Here is a 22880-nt window from a genome sequence, read left to right as displayed (position 1 = left end):
TGAAGGAAGGAAAGGTTTATGTTTTCAAAGTACCAGAAAACCAGCCAGTCAAAAGGGGATTGCAGTCTGGTGTCAGCGTGCTAAAGGAAGATTGCTTGGTCCTGGAAATTAGACCAACAGTTATGACCATCAACATTCTCCAGCCATAGCTCTACTGAGAGGATTATACTAGCAGTGACACTGACTTAAAACATGGTGAAAGTTACATAACTCCACAGGGGTTGCAAAACTAGGTGTGGGCAGTTTACTTACCTCAATACATAGATAAATAAAATATGGCCCTCTGAAAACATTCTGCATTAATAAGATAAATTTTATTACACAAAATGAACAAGTATTGTAACCCAGCTAAGTATATCATGGCACATATTACAGAGTGTTGTAATTGCCTCTACATTTCTGTCTCATTTGAACCTGAGACCTTTGAAGGGTGAGCCAGGTTGTGCCCATCTTTGTACTTAAATTTAACAAAAGATACCTTATAAATGAATCAACGCATCTCCACTGCTCAGCTTTTCCATTACTAGGATGAAATACCCAACATACTCAATTTAAAGAGGAAAAGATTTATTTTGTTTCAGTTTCAGAGGTTCCAGGGCCTGGTCAACTGGCTTCAAGGCAGAAATGGTGCAAGGGCCTGGCAAAGAAAACCTGCTAATGCTAATCCATCAGCAGACAGGAAGCAGAGGAAGCAGGAGCCAGGGAGACAGACACTTCCAAAGACATGCCTCAGTGTGTGACTCTTCTGGTGGCCCACACTCCTCACAGTGCAAGTGTCTACAAACTCATACGTGTGGTAATTCACTCCTGAGCACAGCAATGCCCAGATCCAAGCACTTTCAGAAAGATCCAACCACAGATCAAAACAGACTCTATCATGAATTTATTTGGCATTTTAAATTGCAAATTGGTGGCTTTTACATTTATTTAAGTGTATTTACTCAAATACTTCAAATATCCTTCAAATATTTAGTCAGTATTTACTGTATCAGGTGCTAGTTTTAAACAAAACAGGTAAAGTTCTCCCTTATAAATTTTATTTGCTATTAGATGGAGATATGAATAATGAGACTAAACAGGCAAATCATATATAATTAATATGAAGAAGAAAATCAGGTATAAGTTTGGGTGCTACGGGTTAGGGTCTATCCCCTCCACATTCAAGGGCCCCAACAAGAAGTCTAGAGTGGCTTCAGCAGAGATAGCTGGGTTGCTTGGTGGGGAGGGCAGGGAAGGGCTTAAGGAGTGAAGTAACAGACAGTGGGAATGGCTCTCAGGTCCCGCAGGGAACCTCAGGCAGCTGTTCTCGGCTATTACTCCGAGAAAGGATGCCACTGCTTGTCTGGCGGAGTATGTTTTAAAAATGGTTCTAAACGACATTTTAAAGGATCTCTCCTTTAAAGAGAGTAAAAGTTGCTCTACTGCTTTCCCCTGAGAAGTTTTAAAGGGAATTCCCACTCACTAGGTTATGGAAGGTGCAAGAATTCATATTAAGGGGCAGAGGTGACTGGAAGCACTGATTCGACATGTAAAGTTTACTGTGCTTATTAAACAGGAGAAAAGGGGGCCTGGAGGTTTAGCTCAGCGGCATAAGCACCTGCCTTGCAAGCAGGCAGTCGTGAGTTCGATCCCTGGTACCGATAAAAAGGAAAAAGACAAAAAAAACCAAAAAAAACAAAAAAAAGAGGCCATGCTCCAGGCCAATGGCATGGAGCAATGGAAGCATTTGTTCACGTGTCTAAACAGGAGAAACGGAAAAGAAGGGGAAAAAAGAACCAATAACACTAAAATTCTACTTTTATCATTGCTCAAAGTTTGAAACCAACGAGTAATTTCTAAATCCATTTCCCAGCTACTCTGGGGGCACCGTCATGAACTCACACAAATGCAAGAAGGTATTTCTCCACAGATACACAAACGACCAACAAGAATAACAAAACATGGTAAACATCGCAGTCACTCAGAAAAGGCAGTAAACCCAGTCCCTTCAAGGGCATGAGTGCACACCACAACTTTCTTCTCAGAGCTTGTTGCTATAGCATCAGAGTGAGAAGAGGCGGTTCACACAGAAGCACATTAGCTGGAGATGCCTAAAGCGGTCTGCAAGCTCTGATCTCAGGTGGAAGAGGAAGCAGGAAGGGACGAGGAAGGGATGTATAAGAATTAAGATGTGTTAGGCATATGCACCAACTCCTCATGATGAACACAATCACTATGCACTACAAACATGTACCAATAAAAACCGAAATTAGAAAGATGCAGAGCTTTCAGTTATCATTTGGAAAGATTAGGAAACATGGATCCGGACTGCAAGCTAAATGTGTGAAATAGCTTGTTTTTCAACTTCCCAGTGTTTATCTGCATGCTTTCTTCCCAGGAATTTTAGTGCCAGGAGCATATTAAGATCCAATAAACAGAGCAGAAGTTGCCAAGTCTTGTCTGAACAGCAGAGCTCCCTGCATTGACGACACCACTCCTGATGACAGAGCCTGTCTATCTTGGCTGGCCTGCCTGTACGACAACATGGGAAGTAACATGAGCAAGACATCTTCAGACCAGCCTTGTTTAGCTATTGGCCCTCACATCTCCCTTGATCTTTGTGCCAGGCAGGGCAAGAATGCTGAGACACACATGAAGACTGAACTGGGAAGCAGGGTGAAGAGAGGTCCCTGGGGCACCTGGGTGGGGCAGGGGCATGAGATCAACCTCCCTGCTGCTTGCCACCTGTGGACAGCAGCCAAATGCCAGTGAGCAAACACAAGCTGTGCTCCTGGACACCTGACACTCCTGGACAAACTCAAGTCGCCCAGAGACTCTGGCTACACCTGCCACCGCAGGCGGCAGCCTGCATGGCCTCCTCCCTCAGGACAGTACGGCTCCGGGCTCCGAGCTCCACTGCTTGTAAATGGCTTGTACCTGGAAGAGTCTGTTTCTACAAGGACTGGGAATTTCTTTTTTTTTTTTTTTTTTGTCTTTTTCATTTTTATCGGTACCGGGGATCGAACTCACGACCGCCTGGTTGCAAGGCAGGCGCTTATGCCGCTGAGCTAAACCTCCAGCCCCCAAGGACTGGGAATTTCAATGTGCATGTTTTAACTTCCCTAAAGACATCATTTCAAAACAGTAGTTAAAGATTAAATAGCTCAGTGGCACAAGCACTTGCTTGTCAAATGCCAGGGTCTGAGTTTGATTTCCAGTAATCATCCCCCACAAACAATACAAAAAAAAAATGGAGATAAATTTAAGCGATGAGTCATTTTTTTGGTAGAGGCCATATGTATTGATATCTAGAAATTATACTGCACTGTGTGCTTGACAGATCCTTAATATCAGTATGGATCCCCAACAGTGGCTACGACCTGCAGCACATGTCTCTCCTTCTGGAACTTGGGACACCCTCAGTTCTTGGTATGCTGGTAAGAACTGGGCATCTGAGTAGCCAGGAAGCCACGCGTCTCTGTGTGCCCTGCCCCCATCTCAGCACGGGGCTTCGGAGCCTGGATGACACCAGCAACACTCTGTCATGGTTCTGCAGAAGTGGGAGCGGGAAGCTTTTCTCAGTATTCAATGTGGAAAGGGTAGTCTTTGTGATTTTCAGTTCTGAAAAAAGGAAAAATAAATAGAAAACAAAGAATTATTATATTTTAAAACAAACATTAGAAAAATAGAGCCAGGTAATTGTAACTCCTTAGTATATAAATTATTCCTTGACTTCATTCAGTGGACCACCTTCAAATGGGAAAGAATTATGATAGGAAGTTATAATTAACCTGAAATGTATATTGTAAATGGCTTTCAGAAACCAATCATCTAATCTGAACAGTACAATGGACCCTTGAGATACAATCAGGGTGACATACGAACAACCTGGGTTACTACTGGAATTTTAGTTTTAACTTTTAACCAAAGTCTGGGTTATGCTGGCCACTTGTGCTCCCAGGTGGTCTGATATGGACTGAACCCATAGCAAGTTCTGGAAGGAACATTACCACATCCTCTCCTGTATGGAGTGAGTTGAGAAATGCAGAGCCAATGTCTCTGTAAGGACACCGAGATCTGGCTGTGTCTGGGAGAGAGAAGTCAAAGGCTGCACAGAGGTACTTGAGCCTTCGACTGACGGCCTGAGTTACAACACGCCCTTGGGAATGCAATGAACTCCAAAGTCAAGGATGCATGGTGTATTACTTCACATAAAAAGCAAGTAAAAGAGTCATGCGTACGTGGGGAATGTGACCAATCGGAGATTCTTTTCTAGACTGAAGATGTCATTCATATCTTGCTCTGTTAATTCAAAATCAAATACCTGGAATCAAAATAAAATATGAATAAGAAATTTAGTTGTTAGCTACAACATGTACTAAACTGGCAAAGGACATAAAGACAGAAAAGAAATTCTGCATTAGACACATGGACTTCTCCTGAATTACAGCAGTCCAGGGTCCCACAAGGCACTTTAGGTGATGATCTGACTCGTACTACCTTAGCTTGTCAATGCTGGACAGATGGAATATCTACTGCTTTTATTTTATGAGGCTAAAGAGCACACAATGATAGTTAAAAGACAGCAAAGACCTTTTCTTTTACTAATCCACCATCTCCCACAAAAGACAAACCACTCTTCCACATATTACACCAACTAGGAAGTCACTCAGTTCCTAAAACCTTGAGCTCTAGCAGCATCCACATCATAGAAACGTTTTTCCAAATAATCTCTTTTGTTCTTTTTAAAATAGTATCCTAACCCCTTCCTCTTGTTTGCCCCCTAATGTTCTCAAGAACAATGCTTCACTTCCACAATAATAGCATTTCATGAGCATCACCACCTAGGTGAGGGGCTGAATCTGAGAAGGAAGGGATTCTCAAGAGATTCTAATGTTCCCTGAGGGGGTCAGAGACTATGGAACCCCAGCCTATTTACAAGACAGAATTCTGAAGCCAGGAAAAATCACTTAAACAGGAATTTTGATGGGGGGTAGGGGTGGGCAGGCAGGATAGTAGACTGAACTAGAGAGAAAAGTCAACAGCTCTAGAAGAGTCCCTACAGCCAAGGCTGGAGCAGCTGTGGTATGTTACATTCACTGGGGTTCTGGGGTGAACAGCAGGCACTGGCCAGCACTTGCAGTGGCAGCCTCTACCCGAAGGACGAGCCCCTGGTATCCCTGGCCTCCTCCCTCTTTCCCCATCTTGGGCTGAAAGGAGAAAATGCTACATGTGAGGAAAGAGAACCTCCTTGAGATGCAAGAATCACTGTGAGGAAAGTTCACCAACATGACACAGAGGAACAGATCCTGGTTGTGTTACGGTCACAGTGCTCTGATGACTGCTCCCTTCTGCAGCTAACATATGAGCTAAAACGAACAGAACGGAAGAAAAGCACCCGCCTGGATGTTCTCTTGAATTCGGTGTGGGGTGACAGATTTAGGAATCACGATCACATTTCTCTGCATCTGAAATCGAATCAAAATCTACAAGTGAAATGAAAAAATAAGTCTGTGTTACATAAAGGAAAATCATATGAAGTCAAATCTAAGTCATTTTCCTAACAACCTGTAATAAAAATTCCCAAGTATCTTTCATGTTAAAGTCCTTTAAAGATCAGATTGGCACACTTTTTAGACAGATTTGTCAGTGAGTGTATCAGTGAGAAATGCCACTGGACCAAGGAGATGGTCAGAAGACCTGTCTGCACTTTAATTAGAATTCCTTACAATGTGTCCAATCTCACAAATAAACTGGACTTTAAAATAAAAAAGTGTAATAGAGGATTTTTCTGTTCTCTTCCACACTAACTGTCCATACAGCTGCTGGGCTACAGGGGATACCCAAGAGCCTGTCCTATACACTGATAGTTAAGGAGGCAGGGCGCACAGACTGAATGAAGGGGATATGGAAGCAACCAGCTTGGTACTTCACATGAGGAAATTCCAGTGCATTACTGCCTCATCTAGGGGGACTAACCCATGTTCAGGAACTGGTGAGCCTCAGGACCCCAAGAGGAGACGATATGAAGAGGATGCTCACAGCGTAGGACAGCCCTGTCTGGTACCTGTGCAGGAGTCTTGTCATGTTCCTCTGCAATCCTTCGGATCACAGGGTCGTCCAGCAAGTCAACCCCCTCACTAGAAAGACACACAAGAAGGTGATGAGTCACAGCATCTGATGAGGATGCTTCTTATTAAGGGTGAAACCTTTCTTTGAAACAAAAGGTTTATTATTTTATCATCAAAATAACATGCTCACTTTTGGAAATTTTAATGACGCACAAAGCCCATCAATGCAAATCTATCATCTGAAGATAAGCACTGTTAACATTTTGGTGAACAGAGCTTCACTGCATAACTTTTCATGCATTATTCTGCAGTTTTTTTAAAAAGAGGTGGCACCATCAGAGAATACAGGACAATGGTATTTCCAACAACAAAAGGGCTTGCAAACATCTCAGCTTTCTAAGGACATAATAGGACAGGGGAGAACATGGCGGACAGACAATAGCAACTACCGGAGGCTCTCTGAAAGGCTCGGCTCAGAGGCCAGGAATGATGCGGACTAAGGAGACACGAACCAGTAGAGATATGCTCTGCTGACTCAGGAACGAACTGGGCTGAGAGAAGCCAACTTGGAATACAGTCCTGGTGCTAAAATAGGAACAGAAAAGACTCAGTGTGGAGGCTGGACCCCTCGCCATTGGAAACCGCGATTTGGGTTTCCGCCGCTCGGCGGCTGGCTGCCTCCACCAGCGGCTCGGCAAGGAGAGACGCGCAGAAGCTCTGGGAACGGGAGTCTGCGAACGGAGTCGAAAACAGGACGGACAAGGAGGCGTACACGAAAACTGACTGGTGGCGAGGTGAGTGAGAGAAACTGACCCTCTACCACAGTTTGACTCCAGCGGAGGACTTTCTGGGCTCTGGCAGTCCTGTAAGAGCAGGGCGCGGTGGCAACTCCAGCCACACATTCCCCTCTCGGACGGGATTGGTGAAAAGTACCTGGCCTGCGTGACGCTGTGGGCGGACTCCCTAGGCTGGCCTAACCCAGATCCCAGAGCCTGACGGTGGCCCGGAGGAGCGACTGACTCCCGCATAGGCTGCCTCCTCCGCAACTCCCTGGTGCACAGCGGTGGGCGGGAACAACTAGCCAGCGCAATTTGATCAGGCTGTGGCTGACAGGCAGGGAAGCCGGGCCTCCTATGTAAGCTTGCATTTTATAAGGAACAGAAAATATGGGGAAAAGAAGCAACAAAAAAGGCTCCTCGGCCCCCAATCCTGAGAAACAGGCAATAGTGGACACCGCACCAATATACATTAAGCGCCATATAGAGAGCCTCATAGACCAATTCAGGAATGAAGTTATCAACGACCTGAAGCTAGAAGTATGCAGAATAGTTAGAGAAATGCTAAGCACCACCCAGGAAAAAACAGATGGTGGAATGGAAGAACAGAAAAAGAGGGAAGAATTGCTTGATGGAGAAAACAGAGAAAGCATTGAGTATGTGAAGCAGGTGCAAAGGGACTATCAAGAAATTAAGAAGTCTATCCAAGACTGGCATAACAGCTTGAAAGAAACTAAGGACAGACTATCTGAACTGGAGGGCAGACTTGAAATATGGGAGAATGAAATGAAAAACTTCTTAAAAATAACAAAGAAACAAACAGCAATAATACAAAGACAAGAAGATGATAAGAGGAGCCGTAACTTAAGGATTAAGAATATAAAAGAAGAAGTAGGGACACAAACAAGTGAACTACAAAAGCTACTCACAGAAATAATCCAGGAGAATTTTCCTAATTTAGCAAAAGGTAAAGATACTCAGATGTATGAGGCATACAGGACCCCAGCTACCTACAACCCTAACAGAGAAACACCCAGGCATATAATAATAAAAATTCCAGAAATTCAATACAAGAACAGAATATTAAAAGCTGTAAGAGACAAGAAACAGATCACTTACAAGGGAACACCCATCAGAATTACAGCAGATTTCTCTTCACAAACCATCAAATCACGAAGAGCATGGGGGGAAATAATTCAAGCTTTGAAAGATAATAATCTCCAGCCAAGATTGAGATATCCTGCACAACTGTCCCTGGAAATTGATGGAAAAACGAGGTGCTTCCAGGATAAAGAGGAACTGGGGTAATTTGCAACCACCAATTCAACCCTACAGAAAGTATTGCAGGATATTCTAAAAAAAGAAAAATACAAAGAACCCAGAAATAGTGGCGGGGAGGCCACAACGAATGGAGCAGAGAACAAAATGAAGAAGACAAACTGACAGCTACTGACAGAAAAAGAGCTCAACAGAAATGAGACAGAGAAGATTGGATGATAGGAACAGCTATTTTGGAGAAAATGACATCTTAATAGGTAATGCTGATTTAGTACCATCTTGTTTTGAAGTCTCATCTAGCTTTTGTTCTTCTGTCTCCAATGGTCTAAACAGGTTGTATCTTATTGGATTTTGTTATGTACGATAGTATAAGCAAAAACCTTTTAAAGACAAGGAGATGATACAGAGACCATTGTTCATTTTCTGTTAGTCGATTCTAAATACTCTATAATGCTGTCATTCTCTTAAATGATTTTACATTGTTTTGATATACTTAATGCTACAGTATATGAAGTTGTACTCAAGGACTTCAGGGGGGGAGTCAATATGGTAACTACTTTTGGGTCGGAAATATCTGGTGGTGAAACACTATTCTGCTTAAATGGTTATGTTTTGATCTGCCCTGTTTCGCTGTTATGCCCTCTTTTTTCTCAATCTCCACTCCATTATTTGCTTTTTTATTTTTATCCATTTAATTAAAGGGAAAAATATAGCAGGATATAATATAGTAACCCACTTTGACTTTCTATTATCTCGATTTGAAGCCCTGTATTACTCTCACCATCTTGTTTTTGACCGAGGTTCCTCTATTCTGTTTTGCTGGATAGTATCAGGTTCGAAAGTTTAGGCATCAGCTGAGAAGATAATGAGATTCATTATAACGCCCATTCTCGTTGACTTTTATCTACTTTTGAAGACCTACAGTATCTCCAATGTTTTGGTTTTGTCGGTTTTGTTCTTTACTGTTTTGTTCAATTGTATTACAACTAATGATATAGGCAATTCTATTAGAAATAGCGGGAGGCATTATGGTAACCATTGTTGATCACCTTGTATTATGTGTTAATATTATCTATTATATCTACCCTTTTGACTTGACCGATTCTGTTCTGTTATGTCACATTTGGTTTTACTCTCTTCCAAAAAAGCAATAAGAACCGTGGGAGCAATGAAACCCAAAATGTGTAATAGTCACTGTACAAAAGAGAGGAAAAGAAAGTGCTCTAAACTATATAACTGCATGTATATTTAAATGTATAAGATAGAAAATGATATCACAGAGTTTTATTGGATCATTGAACAGAACTGTTTGCAGTATCATTGTTGGAATGTCCACTCTACAAGCTTTAATTTTGTGACTTGAACAATTATTTCTAAGATGGCAATATGTAATCCATTAACTAGTGATTTCCTACTGCGCATTTTTTTCTTCTGTAAATCTGTATAACTTGTACCCCTTCACTGTTTTTTTTTTCTTTCTTTTCTCCTTAAATAAAAAAAAAAAAAATACCAAAAAAAAAAAAAAAAAAAAAAAAAAGGACATAATAGGGTCCACAGCACCAGTAATCAATATTTGTTGATGTTGCTAATAATCCAGAAAACCTTTGCCAAATATTATGGGAAAAGTTGATTATTGTGAACCTATAGGAACTTAACGTAGGAGACTTTATAAAAGGCCATGACAGAGTATCCCACAGAAGCTGTGCAGGCTAAGGACAGACTCTAATAACCACATATAACTGCTTTATCAAAAAGCATTTACTAAACAATAACCAAGTACTCTGGCTGTGTGTCTAGTTGTTCCCTAAAGCCGCACACAGTCATAGGTGGGGCTTTTTCCGAGGTGACTGGATCTAGAGTGTGGGACTGATCCATAATGCAACAGTAGGCTCAAAGGAGCAAGGATTACAGCGAGTACAACCCACCCACAATAGCCTTGATAAGACACAAGAAACAGAAAAAGCTGTGCTCGTCCCTTGCTTCCCTGGTTCTCCTGAGATGCCTCTCTGCTACTCACCGTGCCTGGCACCAGTCAAGTATGGACTGAATCCACTACAAATTGTGAGCCAATTAAATCTTTCTTCCTTTAATTTTGAATATTGGGTATTCTGTCTCAGCAATGAGAAAAGGAACTAATATAGAATTTGGTGCCAGATGCAACCACTCTGGAAATCATCAGAGTGGTGATTCCTCAAAAAACTATGACTGGAGGTCCCATTTGACCTAGCTATTCACCTTCTGGGTACCTTTCCAGAAGAATTAAAAACATTATGCCACAATGATATATGTACCCTCATGTTCATAGCATCACAATTTGTAATAGCTAGATTTTGGAAACAACCTATATGTCCATTGATTTAGGAATGCATAAATAAAAGATGTGGTACTCTATTATATAAAGGAGTACTACTCAGCCATAAAGGACAAACTTGAGACTTGTATAGGTAAATGAATATAACTTGACTCCATACTTGTAAAGTGTAATCAGACATGCATGTGTAAACATTGTTTTATTTCACTAATGTGAGAAGCTGAAAGAAAGAATATATGTATATGTATATACATATGTAATATAGTTAATATAGTTATACTACTGATTTCTCTGAGTTCACTGAATATAAAGGTTTGTACTGGTAGTGTTTGGACAACTGAATGCAGATGTCTTGTGCTCTGGGTGAATGATTTAGAGATGGCAATGTGCAAAGTGTGTACCATTGTCCTAACTGTGATCTGCAATTTTATTTTTCTCTCTGAAACACAATGGATTTAAAAAAAGAAAGAATTTAGTTCCAGAGAAGTGGGGTTATTGCTGTGACTCTGTATGTGAGATTGTGGTTTGGGACTAGAGAGTTTGTAAAGATTTGGAGATGTGGGTTGAAAGACGAGAACTGTTCTGTATAGAAACTGGTCAGAACTCAGGAGACTAGGAGGCTGATAAAATGCAGGTGGTAAAGACCAGGCTTGGGCAGTTTGTGCTGGAAAGGACTGACTTGGCTGCTGGACTCTAAACTCCTGAGAGACACTGCACACTTTTCCTTGCTGAAGACTCAGGATTCCAGCTGTGCCCGTCCCTTTGCTGATTCCCCACTCATTATGTTAAAGACCTTATCACATCTAAGCTCCGCCATTATGTGTGACCCAGCGTTCTGTGAATTCCCCAGCTGCTACCAAGACCAAATATGTCTGGCTCATTTCATATGGAAAACACACACACACAAAATTTCAATTATTTTAGCCTTTCCTGGGCTCCTAGTACATTCCAGGTATGAAGCTATGGGCTGAGAACAGCCCATAAGATACAGCACTTACAGTCAAGTACCCTTAATTAGTTGGAGAGAGTGAAAAGAAAATAATAACAAGACACTGTGACAAGGGCTATGTGCGGAATATTAACAATAGGATCAGGAGAGCTTTCTGGAGGAGGTAACACCAGGATGAAACTGCTGTTAGACACTTACACCAGAAACTGCTACTAGTCAGATTTTTAAAAAACAGCTTTTTAGGAATAAAGAACAGTATATACAAAGGCACAGAGACTAAACAGCACACGTTCTATCCTTGGGAATGCAGTAGCTTCACATGGGTGAGCACTGGAGATTTGCAGGAAGGAGAAATAAAGCCAGGGCAGAGAAAGATCATGTTAGCTGTATCTCAAAAACAGCCACAACATAAAGAAATCAACATAAAGAAAATGACACGATCGCAGGGTAAAACCTCCTTTCAGATGTCACATGAACAACTCACTGGATGGAGCTGATTTGAGAAGATGTTAAAGGGCCCCTCTCAGAGACTGAGGAAAGCCTTTCTTCACTAACATGGAGACTGTGACAGCAAAGATCAAAGGGCAGATTCTGAGTTCTCTTGGCACAAAATCGACAAATCTTGGAGCTGAATTACATTTCACATGAGTGTGAGTGAAGAAGGGATGATTTTCAAGTTTCCTGCTTAAGCAGCTAAGTCAGTGACAGCTCCTTAGATAATACAAGGGATACAGTACAATCTGAGGTGTGGGGAAAGGGAACATGTGAAATCTGCATTATCTAAATACTAACAGGTATATAACACGTCCTGGGTAAATGAGTGATGTACCAGTGGGGAGCTCGGAAAAGGCATCACTTCACTAGGTTGTATGTCCCTTAAAAGGTACTGCCTGCCACAGGACAGCCCACTCAAAGTGACCCTGGCTTCCAGCACCAACTCCCTATCTTCAGCTTAGAGTCTGAGATGTACAATAAGCCCTCTGTAGTCACCTTGTACCCTATGTATACTTTCTGGATGAAGTGCCTTCAGTGCATCAAAGGAAATGGGAAGCTGGCATCTATTTAATGATAGTACCCCGACTCACACGCCTACTTATAGGTCTTTACCTTGAGCCACCAAGAGGACGGTAAGCAGTCACAGACACACCTCTGGCTTGGCAAAAACTAATCAGTTGCTTCTGAGAAAGATATGGGTGGCACTCAATCTATAAATAGAATCATAAAGCACCATTAAATTCAGACAAATGGCATTGTGGGAAAGACCCAAAAGAGGAGATCTAGCAGTGTCTTGGCTGCCACAGACCAGCACCAGGGCTCACGGAGGCCCAGGTGTCTTCATTTACAAGTGAGGATGCTGGACTCTGCCATCTCCAAACACTGGGTACTGTAAAGGGCTATGAATGTACAGTCGTAGAGACTGTGGGCTCCAATGTCATCTGCCACGCAAGGCCTTCCTCGATCACTCAGGGAAAAGCCTTGACACTCCACAGCTCCCACCTCTCTCCTGCCTTCCGCTTTCCAAAAGACATCATTACCCATCGCCTCATGTGTTTCATTTACTTTGTTTCTTGTCATCAGGATTTAGGCTTCATGAACACAGGGATTTTTGCCTGAATCTGTTTTGTTCGAGGATATATGCCAACTGTGATGGATTAATTCACGGTTAACTTAAATGGGAACACCCAGATGAACTGAGTCAGCATCAGTTTCCCTGATACAAACCTGGCTCTTCTAATCCTTGGGGGAGCTCAGGTCCTCCGTCAGTGAGGCTGGGTGTGGTTCTCATTGGGGGCGCTCTGGTCTTCACCTTGAGCATTGCTTCCTGGCTGAGTGCAGATCCCTCAGCTTGCTGGCACAGCTCCTTCACCCCTCCAGAGTACTTTCTAGCTTCCACCACTGACCTCTGGGTCTTTCTTCTCTGTGTGGATCCTTATATAGATTCATAGAGGGCACTGCAGCAGACTCTAGGCTCTCACCTGGACTTGTACACAGACTTGTACATGGGATCTAGGGCATTAGCTGGACTCATGTGGTCTCTAAGGTGGACAGATCTCTTGCACTCCTCTGCATTTGACTTTTTGGGTGAACACTAAAAAAATCCTATGAATTATGTGCCCTGTATTAAATCTATTCTCTGGCAAACCCTGACTACCAACACAGGAATAGCCCCTATACAAAGGATATTTAGTAAATACCTGTTAAAAAGAGTCAGTGACACTGGGGAGTTACATGTAACAAATACCACAGGGGACATCCATGAACGTTTTAAGAAAACTGGAAGCAGGACTGCAGTCTCTTCTGTACTCTCTAAATTTTCATATACAATTTCAGTTTACAGATACTTGATTTTAAATAAATGCTCCTTTAGAGACAATTAAAGACAACTAGATTGCTCTCTCAGGATTACGGCATGTCAGGTGGTTTAAGCTCCCAGGAAAGCCAACAAAAGGAAAGCCATCCCATCTGCAGCCTTCATGTTCTATACTCCTCAGGAAACAGACCCTCTAACCTGTCTCCTTCCCCTAGGTTATACACACTGTCAGATATTCAAAGTGCTGTTCAAGAAAAAAATCCTAACACAAAACAGGCAAGGCTGTGCAAATAAACAGATTCTATACATACAGGTGGCTAAAACAGCTAAACCAAAGTAGGATAAGTCAGGTTAGTGGTTACTCTTTGTGTTGCTGACCAAGACAGGACCTTGAGAGCCTCTCGTAAGGCTGAGGATGTTGGTTATTGCTTTGATTGCTGAATATTAGGGTACATTCACTTTTATGAAAACTTGTCAAGCTACATTCTTTTTGACTTATACACTCTTTTGTGTCTATTGAAAAGTTACATCACAATTTTAAAAAGTTTATTTATTAAAAAAATACAGTTAGGTTCTTCTCTAAGTAACACTAAACTGGAAAGTACCCAAAGGCCCCCCCTTAACTATTATGCCCACTAACAGAAAATGGACCAAGTAAACTGTGATACATTAACATAGTTGAACACCATTCAGAAGAAAGAAGGAACGATCTGCACTCCCATGCATTATGGATCAACATAGCACACTACTGTGTGAAACAGCTTAGACATAAAAGCTGGTGATGCCTTCTTACCTTATTAATAAACATAATACAGCAGCCTGTGCTACTGGACATCAGAGCCACGGCTACCCTTGCAGAGGCAATGGGTACTGGACACGGGCAGGGGAGGGTGCCACTAGGGCACCAGTCATGCTGTTTTTGTGATCTGTATACTGGAGATGGAGCTATGCTCAGTTTACAGGAATTCATTGAGCTCCATTCTCACATGTACACATTTCCCATACAACTGTTGTTCTTTAAGAAAAAGTTTCAGTAAATTATTACAAAAAAATGGCTTTTTCACATGTAAAATTAACTGACTAGCAAATATGAGTCTTTTCCTCACTAGTCTTTTCTCTGCATTAAAAAAAAGAAAAAAAAAAAAAAAAAGAAGTGTGAACCTCTATTTAGGTAGCCTGTGAGCCTGGGGTGGGGCATTCAAGTCATTTATCCCCTTTCTGTTGCCAGTCTGCACGGGCAGGAAGAGGCAGGCAGGAGGGTTGGCTCAGCGGCAGGCCCCCGCCCTTCTGAACATAGCTGGTGACCTGCTCACCATTCCACGTGGGGAACCAAGCTCTAGGTCAAACCCCGCTTGGTCGATGGCATGAACTGTACAGACTGTAAGGAAGGCTGCTTGCCTGCTCGTCCCAGTGCTTATGTACTTGCTCTACCCAGTTACAATTCTGATGGCCACTAGAGAAAAACACAACATGTATTTTCCCATTTCCAACACAGCCATGTGGATGTAACAGCTAGGAGACAAGCATGCCAATTCAACCCTGGCACTCCCACTAGCTCACCTGGTTAGTGACAGGCCTGATCCTTAAATTCTGTTTATTCAGAAGCCTCTCAAGCTGCTCATGGTTGAAGTTGGACACTCCAATGGCCTTCACCAGCCCTTCATTCACCAGGTCCTCCATGGCCTGCAGGAAAGCAGAAACTGCTGGGGATAGATGTCTGTGTATTCTGTGGACAAGCCATGTCTCTCAGCAATGCTGATGGTGGCATAAACTGGATCCACCCAGTACTTTTAAAATGTTTCACTTGGAGCTTCAGAACCCTTTTTGCACTAATCTCTCATCCTTAAGAGCTGGAGGACTCTGAGTGAGTTACAGGTTCTCACTAGGCCCCAGTTTTCTCATTTGCAAAAGGACAATACTGTTGACATCGCAGTGTTGTTGTTTTGTAATTACATGATGGGATGAAAAAAAATTAGTTAAGGCTGAACTCTAGCAAACACTTAGCACATTTTAATTCATTGTTCCTATTATTCTGGACCGTTTTTTTCTTTCTTTCTTTTTTTTTTTTTTGTCTTTTTCCTTTTTATTGGTACCGGGGATCGAACTCATGACTGCCTGCTTTCAAGGCAGGCGCTTATGCTGCTGAGCTAAACCCCCAGCCCCACTGGACCGCTGTTGATAGGATGTCTAACAATTATGTCTACTTATTTTATTTGCTCAACTTTCTGTCAACCTACAGATCATTATTGTAAGCAAAATGACATACCGTCATTATCCAATCTCACCTTAATCATTTAAAATTTTATGGAATTTGAGAACAGAACCTTAACCTCTAACCAGCAGGCCAGCTGGGCCAGAATTCAGGGGTAAGTCCTAAGTACTTCTGAGGCCACTGACCAGTGAATGAATGTGCAGATACGGCAGCCTTGATTCTGTAACAATCACTGGAATTATACCCAGAACACATCAACATCTAGAATTATACCCAAAACACATGAACATCTTATAACCCAAGTCTTTCAGGGAAGGCAGTCCCTGAGAGCTCAGCCACATGGCCAGTTTTCATGGAGGAAAGCATGGCATGTGCTTACAGGTCTCTGTCTGTGGTCTCCCTCATGTCTCTGTCCTGGATGACCACAGGCACTCAGATAGCTTCATCCAGCATTCTCACTCTGGCGGGTTCAGATTTCATCTCCAAATTTTAAGTCTGATACAATTTTAAGTCTGAACTTGCTTTCTTCCCAGGCCTCGAACATACAGTGTTGCCTGCCATGCCAGTTAGGAGACCTACACACACTGACTCAGCTGTGCTGGAATGCACATTCTCAGAGAATCTTACTGCCGCAGTCCTCCACCAGCCTACAGTCAACTTTTACAAGACCAAAATCCATTACTTTTTGATTTTCCAGATCAAAACTTCATTCCAAGTCCTTAGCATTTTTCATCTCAACTTTTGAAACAAGTTCGAGGCTTGTGAACTGGTCCTCTGGGCTTTGCCCAACATCTCTGTGTGAACTCTATCATGTTGCCAATATCATGGTTTTGAAATGCTTAAGAGAGAACTAAAAGAAAGTGTAAATTATTAATAGCATTACCACTGGGTGATGACAACATCAAGTTTTAAATTCTCTTGTTTATATTCAATTGCATTTTTTGAAATATATACAATATTTAATTTAAAAATCTGAGGAAAAAGGGAAACATATATTGTTCCTAAAATGTTTGAGAGATATACCATTCTAAACTAAAGGTAACAAGAAAGTCATTTGAAGTCTGTGAATTTTCCAAGCACTCACTCTTAGTTCACCTAGCAAACCCTGAGTCTCCATCTCTATCATTGGACATGAGAAGCTCAAGGTCTCACACAGCTTCCACTCTGAAGACCTGTTCACAAGGGTAAAGATGCCAGATGGTGTGACTCAGCTTACCTCCCACGTGTCCAGGAAGTCTGTGTTACATGGTATAACCATGCCACTGTGATCCAAAGGCACACTGTCTTTTCCAGGCTGTGAGAACCAAAAGAAAAATAGCTTACTGGAGCTTGTGGTCATCCCTGCTGAGAAGATTCTAGGTAGACCAGGAACCCTGATCCTGGAAGATCTGCATCTAAGCCTTGCCCCAGTCACTAAGTAACACTAGTCTGGACACACGACTTCCTTTCTTTGGACCTCAGTCTCCACTTTTGTAAGCCCAGAATCAGGTGAGCTGAATTTACCTTGAAGTTTGTTGACCACTTCTTGAAGATTAGAAAGGATATGCCTTTTCTTTTTTTGTTCTGGGAACTGAACTTAGGACCTTGCGCTTGTTAGGCATGCACTTATGTTGTAGAAAGGTTATTTCTGAAGCACTGCTAATTGTTCAAAAATTTTAATAATTTCAGGTACAGAATGAGGGTAAGGGGACTTCCTATAAGCACAATCAACCTTCTCTCAACTCCATCATTAGGACCTTTTCTTCTTCTCTTCAAACTCCCAAAATGAGGAGAGATAATGAAGTGAGATGCAAGAGTCCACAGGAGATGGAGGGCAAAGATAGCTACCATGAGGGGATAAAAAAGTCTAAAGTTACCACTGAGAGGAGTTACATGCATTAACTGGAAATCCACCTGTCTCACTCAGGCACAAACCTACTACCTACATGTCACAAAGTAAATAGCAGATCACAAATTCATTTGCCAACACCTAATCATTCAAATTATTGAATGCTCCAGCTGGATCTCTCTCTATATATTTTTAAAGACATGAGAAGGATTTATTAGAGGAAGATATAGAACATACTCAAGAACAGAGTGTGGGAGTTCAGAGAAATGAGGCACTTGGTCCTGATGAACTGAAGTGGCTAATGAGTTCACTCTAAAGTCATCTCCCAAACTGACATTTAAGCCATCACACAAACCTAACTGACTAATAGGAGTACCTTGAAGCCCATGGGCCAGTGCATGAGGTAGAGGTCCAAGTAATCCAACTTTAAGGCCTTCAGACTCTGGCTGCATGCTGTCCTCACCAAGGGCTTCTTGTGGAAAGTGCACCACAGCTGCAGAGAAGGGAGATGCTGTCACAGAGTCACAGCCACAGGCCAGGGCTAATATAACCTGCAAGCTACCACCTAGGGGATCAAAAATCTAGGATCAGATGACAATAAATACAAGACAAGTCTTGAGGGGAGGTAGTGACATCATCCTCACAAAAGTTCCACAGGGACCACCACAGTAGGACTCCGTCTGCCTGCGTCCTACTGCAGGGAAGTTCAAGATGCCAGAATACATTCTGTGGTATAGCTGATTGTTATTTGGGACCAAAAACCAAACCAAACCAAAACAAAACAAAGAAAAACAATGTCTGCAAGCAAAAGAATATGAGCAAAAATTGTAAGAATGTCTGTATTATATTTCCAACTTATATATGTTATGTTCAAGGTTCTGTTGCTAAAGCATTACAACTATTCAGGCTAACATAGGTAGTTAACATAAACGGTTTTATATTTATTTAGACATTCCTTCCATAGTCTTGGATAAGTATTTTTCTCCTGATAACTTCCCTGCTATATATCTATTAATGGATGCAGAAGTTAACCTGAGAGTTGTATTACACCAAGTGAAAAAAAAATTAGTAAGACAAATGAAACTAAAACGAAAATAAATGATAAGTATAATGAATTAACAAAAATAAGAACAGACAAAAACTAGACAACAGTAATTCTAGGTGGCTAGACAAGTCATTCACTTATTTTTAAACTACATTTTTATAACTTTTTGCAAGCTAATGAGCACACATTGCCTGCAGGCTACAATCCATTCAAAAGTAACCTGTTTTCAGCTCACAGAGTAAGACAGGAATGCCAGGGCCTGGGGATTTAGCTCAGCAGCATAAGCACCTGCCTTGTAAGCAGGCAGTCGTGAGTTCGATCCCTGGTACCGGTAAAAAAGAAAAAAAAAAAAAAAATGACAGGAATGCCCAGTTACCCAGCTCCCTGCTGTGAGTATTCAGAAGGAACTGTCTTTCCTTGGCCAACCACACACATTGCTGTTCTAGCTACATAGCAATGATGAATAGTAAAAATTTATTACCTTAAAGTGAAACAGGCAAATCCACTATCGAAAGAACACTGACTCTTGAAATTGTGAAATGTTACAACTGGAAACTATTCAGGAGATCCTCAAATTCTCATTTTATAAATGCTCAAACTGTGATCCGAGCTATCCAACAATTATGGAATGACAGTTAGAACTTGAACCTTCTGTCTCTTGCCGAGCATTTTGCTGTAAGGTCAAAAGTACAGGAATCCCTTTCTTTCTACTATCTTAGTCTATCTCTGGTATTTTCCAGAGTTCACCTCCTAACAATTTATTCACACCCCCTGCCTCCTCCCTGTTCTCTTCACTGTGATAGGTTAGGCCTGCTTCTCCTCCACCTCTGATGCTAATGTCTCCTGCCAATGCTTCAAACGCAAGCTCCTTTCACCTACTGTAACTCCAGATACAAGGCAGTCTTACTGACACAGAATAGAAACTGCCCTACCTAAAAATCTACAGATTCTCCTTTGTCTCCACGTAAAAATAAAAGACCATTAAGTGGCACAACAGGACTTGAATGAGCTGGCCCCTCGCTCCCCTCCACCTCACTTGTCATTTGCAGGCCTCCCATGTGTTATGTTCCAAGAACAATGAATTCCTGACAGACGCCTGCACTTGCAGCGCTAGCTCAGGCCTTATGCCTGTGTCTAATGTACTAGCTCGACACCTTCACCTGTCCACTTACTACTGCCCTTTTTAGTCAGTAGACCTGGGCATATTATAGACAATTCATTTTCATGTGATTCTAAGGCTGGGAATTTCTTTGCTCATGGGGGTGGAGACATTGTTTTATTAACCACTGTAGCTGAAGTACCCACCTACCATGCAATCAATTTTTGTTTTAAGAATATATTGTAAATTTTTTATGTAAGTACAAATATGCCGAAATGAACCCATTATTCTGCATAATTAGTATGAAATGATTTTTTTTTTTTTTGGTCTTTTTCGTTTTTATCGGTACCAGGGATCGAACTCACGACCGCACACTTGCAAGGAAGGCGCTTATGCCGCTGAGCTAAATCCCCAGCCAGTATGAAATAATTTTTAAAAAGAATGTATTATATAGGAGAGCTCTACATATGCTTATCTGAACAATCAAATGTGATGTAAAATAAATAAAGCTGCACAGTATAACTTAGCAAGAAGCTATGAAAATTTTTGTTTAAGTACAAAACAAAGTCAATGATTCTCGTAAGGAAATTGGAAAATCATCTATGGTAGTTCAGGGCAGTTCTCCAGTTGCCCAAGACCAAAGCAGTGGAGAGCCTTCACTCCTCACCAGAGAAGTCCTACCTTACTGACAATGAACAGCTCCTCTCGTTTTATAACACCCTCGCTGATCTTGCACTGGATTCCTTCTCCTACCTCACTCTCATTCTGGTATAAATACGCACAGTCAAAGTGTCGGTACCCCGCATCGATGGCAAGCTTCACTGCATTAGTTACTTCTCCTGGAGAGGCCTGCAAAACCAACAAGACAGACATATTCCTTCCAGAGTAAAGGAACTCAACCCTTTGCATGCAAGAATGTGGAATTCAGGAATACATAAAAATTGATGTCAATGAATTGGTATCAAGCAGTCCTAAAGTTAGAAAATGTCACAAAGGAATTGATTGATAACCTAAATTTCAGCTCCTTTACTTAGCTGGGGAAAATCTACAGGTGTTTTTAGTGCCTGCAGAGAACTGAGCTAGATACTTTAAGCTTCCTGAATGATTAAAGGATTAAATCAACATAAAATAGGCCATTCACGGACTGTGGGGTAAAAGAGTAAGAAGTCATCAAGAAGCAAGCCCTCCTGTGAATCAAGGCCAAGCATGCACCACTGGGGGAAGAGTGCTGCCACAGCCAGACGTCAGTCTTTTCCTGTGAGTCAGCACCATTCGCTGACTGTAGGGGAAGAGAACAAGAGACCAAGAAGCAAGCCCTCCCTGAGAATCTGTGCCACGCGTAAGGCCCTGTGGGGACAGATAGATGCCAGCTCCTTCTGGCGTGTGGTCTGGGAAACAAGAAAAGCCAACACAGCCTCTCCCCACCAGGCAACCAGCTGATCCTGAGAAAAACAGGCTGCATTGATAGCTACTGAGGTAAAATGTAATTTAATGCTTATAGGGTTTAGTGTTTCACTGACTTTGCAGGTCTAAAGCCAGTAGTGTTCATCCATTCAGAGGAATGAAAAACAGAAATGAAGATAAATGATAATAAAGAAACTATCACCAATAGCCACGCCCAACAATTTGGAAAAATGACATTGGAAACAGAAAAAATTCTGAGAATAACCTGACTCAAAAAGAAGTTTAATTGTGTTGAAATTAAAGAAATGAAGCAGTTCGGAGGGAGGTACCATAAGAGTTCTACAAAATGATAAAAAGGAATTAATCCCAATTTAACACAAACTTTCAGACAATGAGGGGAAAAATTATGCTCCCAGTCACTCTCCAAAACCAGGACAACCCTGAAATCAGCTCAATCTACCCTGGCTCATGGAATGGCTGGGAAATGCACGCTCCCGGCTACGAACTCCGCAGCAAGAACAATGTACACTCTCGGCCTCTCCAAGCAGATGGGATAATTTTTAAAATATTCCGACAGGCAGAGGTCAAATATTCAAATTCTGGCTCAGCCAGCACTTCTGACGTGCCCTCACGCCAGAAGTCTCAGAGCGTCGGCGGGAACCACAAAGCCTTTTCTCTCCCAGGGAGCGGCTGCAGACCCTCGTCCAGCCGCTCCGCGCGGGCTCGGCCGTACTCCCAGCCCGGCTCCCCGCACCCCCGCACCGGCCGAGCCCAGCCTCCCTCCGCCGCCCGGCCTCCACACCCGCGCAGGCCCGTCCTGCACCGCACAGCCGCGACCGGAAGCTGCTGGCGCGGAAACGGCGGCCGCCCACTCGCCCGGGCCGCCAAGCCGCCCACCTTCCAGGTGCCCAGGCCAACCGGCGGGATCAGCGCCATGGCTGCACGCCAGTCACTGCGGCGGCGGCGACCGCGACCAGAGGGCGCCTGCTGTGCGCTCCCTGATTGGCTGGCGTTTGGCGTCCCAATTGGTTTGGGCCCGTAGCACGGGGTTGAGGTTTCTCCAATTGGCTGGCTGGCGGGCTGCTTAGGTTCCGGTGGCTCTGACTGTGGGCTGCTCGGGGCGCATCTTCTCTCTCACGGCGTGAACCGAGTGGCAGATGAGAGAGCCACTGTTAGCCTGCCAGGCGGGGGCTGAATCTAGAACCCAACACTTCAGATTCACTCCCTGGTGCTATCAAGAGTACAGGAAAGGCGTCGACAATGGGCAAATTAGTTTACTCACATTTTGGCCAAATTGTGAGGGCAGCTTCCCCTGAACACACAGTGGGACTTCAACTTAAAAGAGAGGATACCCGGACGTATGCATGAACATTCAGCCAGGCTGTGGGCCACCTGCAGGCCGCGGGGGTGTGGGGATGTGGGAGTGGGGCGTCTGGAACTATTGAAACTTTCCTGGCACCAGGACCAGGTGTGGCAGTTTCACTGTCAGCATGAGAAAGCTGGGAAAAAATAGCTTAGCTGTATAATCCCAATTATAAAACTCCCTTTCAACTACTCAGTTCCACCGCTGGCAAAGTGTGGCACCTGATATCCACCACTTGGACACCTGGGTCTTAG

The 22880-nt window shown here is 42.8% G+C and overlaps 1 protein-coding gene across 6 annotated transcripts; it reads right to left on the bottom strand.

Moving 5' to 3' along the window:
- Positions 1-866: 866 nt before the first annotated feature.
- Positions 867-22283, bottom strand: Akr1e2 (aldo-keto reductase family 1 member E2). 6 transcript variants are annotated; one of them, XR_010043808.1, is made up of 11 exons: positions 22161-22283; positions 20541-20708; positions 18996-19082; positions 18092-18208; positions 17104-17181; positions 15236-15358; positions 12472-12569; positions 5959-6119; positions 5382-5465; positions 4221-4303; positions 867-3600 (listed from the first exon to the last, which is right to left on the bottom strand). XR_010043808.1 is itself a non-coding variant. In XM_063238097.1 (11 exons), exons 1-11 carry the CDS (start codon positions 22197-22199, stop codon positions 3558-3560), a joined length of 993 nt encoding a protein of 330 aa, XP_063094167.1. In that variant the 5' UTR covers positions 22200-22283; the 3' UTR covers positions 867-3557. The 6 variants fall into 6 exon arrangements, 4 of the variants coding, with proteins under 4 accessions (XP_063094167.1, XP_063094169.1, XP_003462774.1 ...); XM_063238097.1 differs by having other exon boundaries at positions 6047-6119; XM_063238099.1 differs by having other exon boundaries at positions 5382-5447; positions 6047-6119.
- Positions 22284-22880: the final 597 nt, after the last annotated feature.

Source organism: Cavia porcellus, unplaced genomic scaffold (assembly GCF_034190915.1).
Source record: "Cavia porcellus strain 051 isolate PalLab524CR breed Dunkin Hartley unplaced genomic scaffold, mCavPor4.1 scaffold_27, whole genome shotgun sequence".
Lineage (NCBI taxonomy): Eukaryota > Metazoa > Chordata > Mammalia > Rodentia > Caviidae > Cavia > Cavia porcellus.
The sequence above is the reverse complement of the archived record's forward strand: the minus strand, read 5'-3'. Positions and strand labels throughout refer to the sequence as shown.

Coding starts and splice junctions, on each gene's coding strand:
- Akr1e2 (XM_063238097.1), bottom strand. CDS start 22,199: ATGGCGCTGATCCCGCCGGTTGGCCTGGGCACCTGGAAG. Junction 20,709..22,160: donor TTGGCCTGGGCACCTGGAAG/GTGGGCGGCTTG, acceptor TTGGTTTTGCAG/GCCTCTCCAGGAGAAGTAAC. Junction 4,304..5,381: donor GAATTCAAGAGAACATCCAG/GCGGGTGCTTTT, acceptor TTTTGATTCCAG/GTATTTGATTTTGAATTAAC.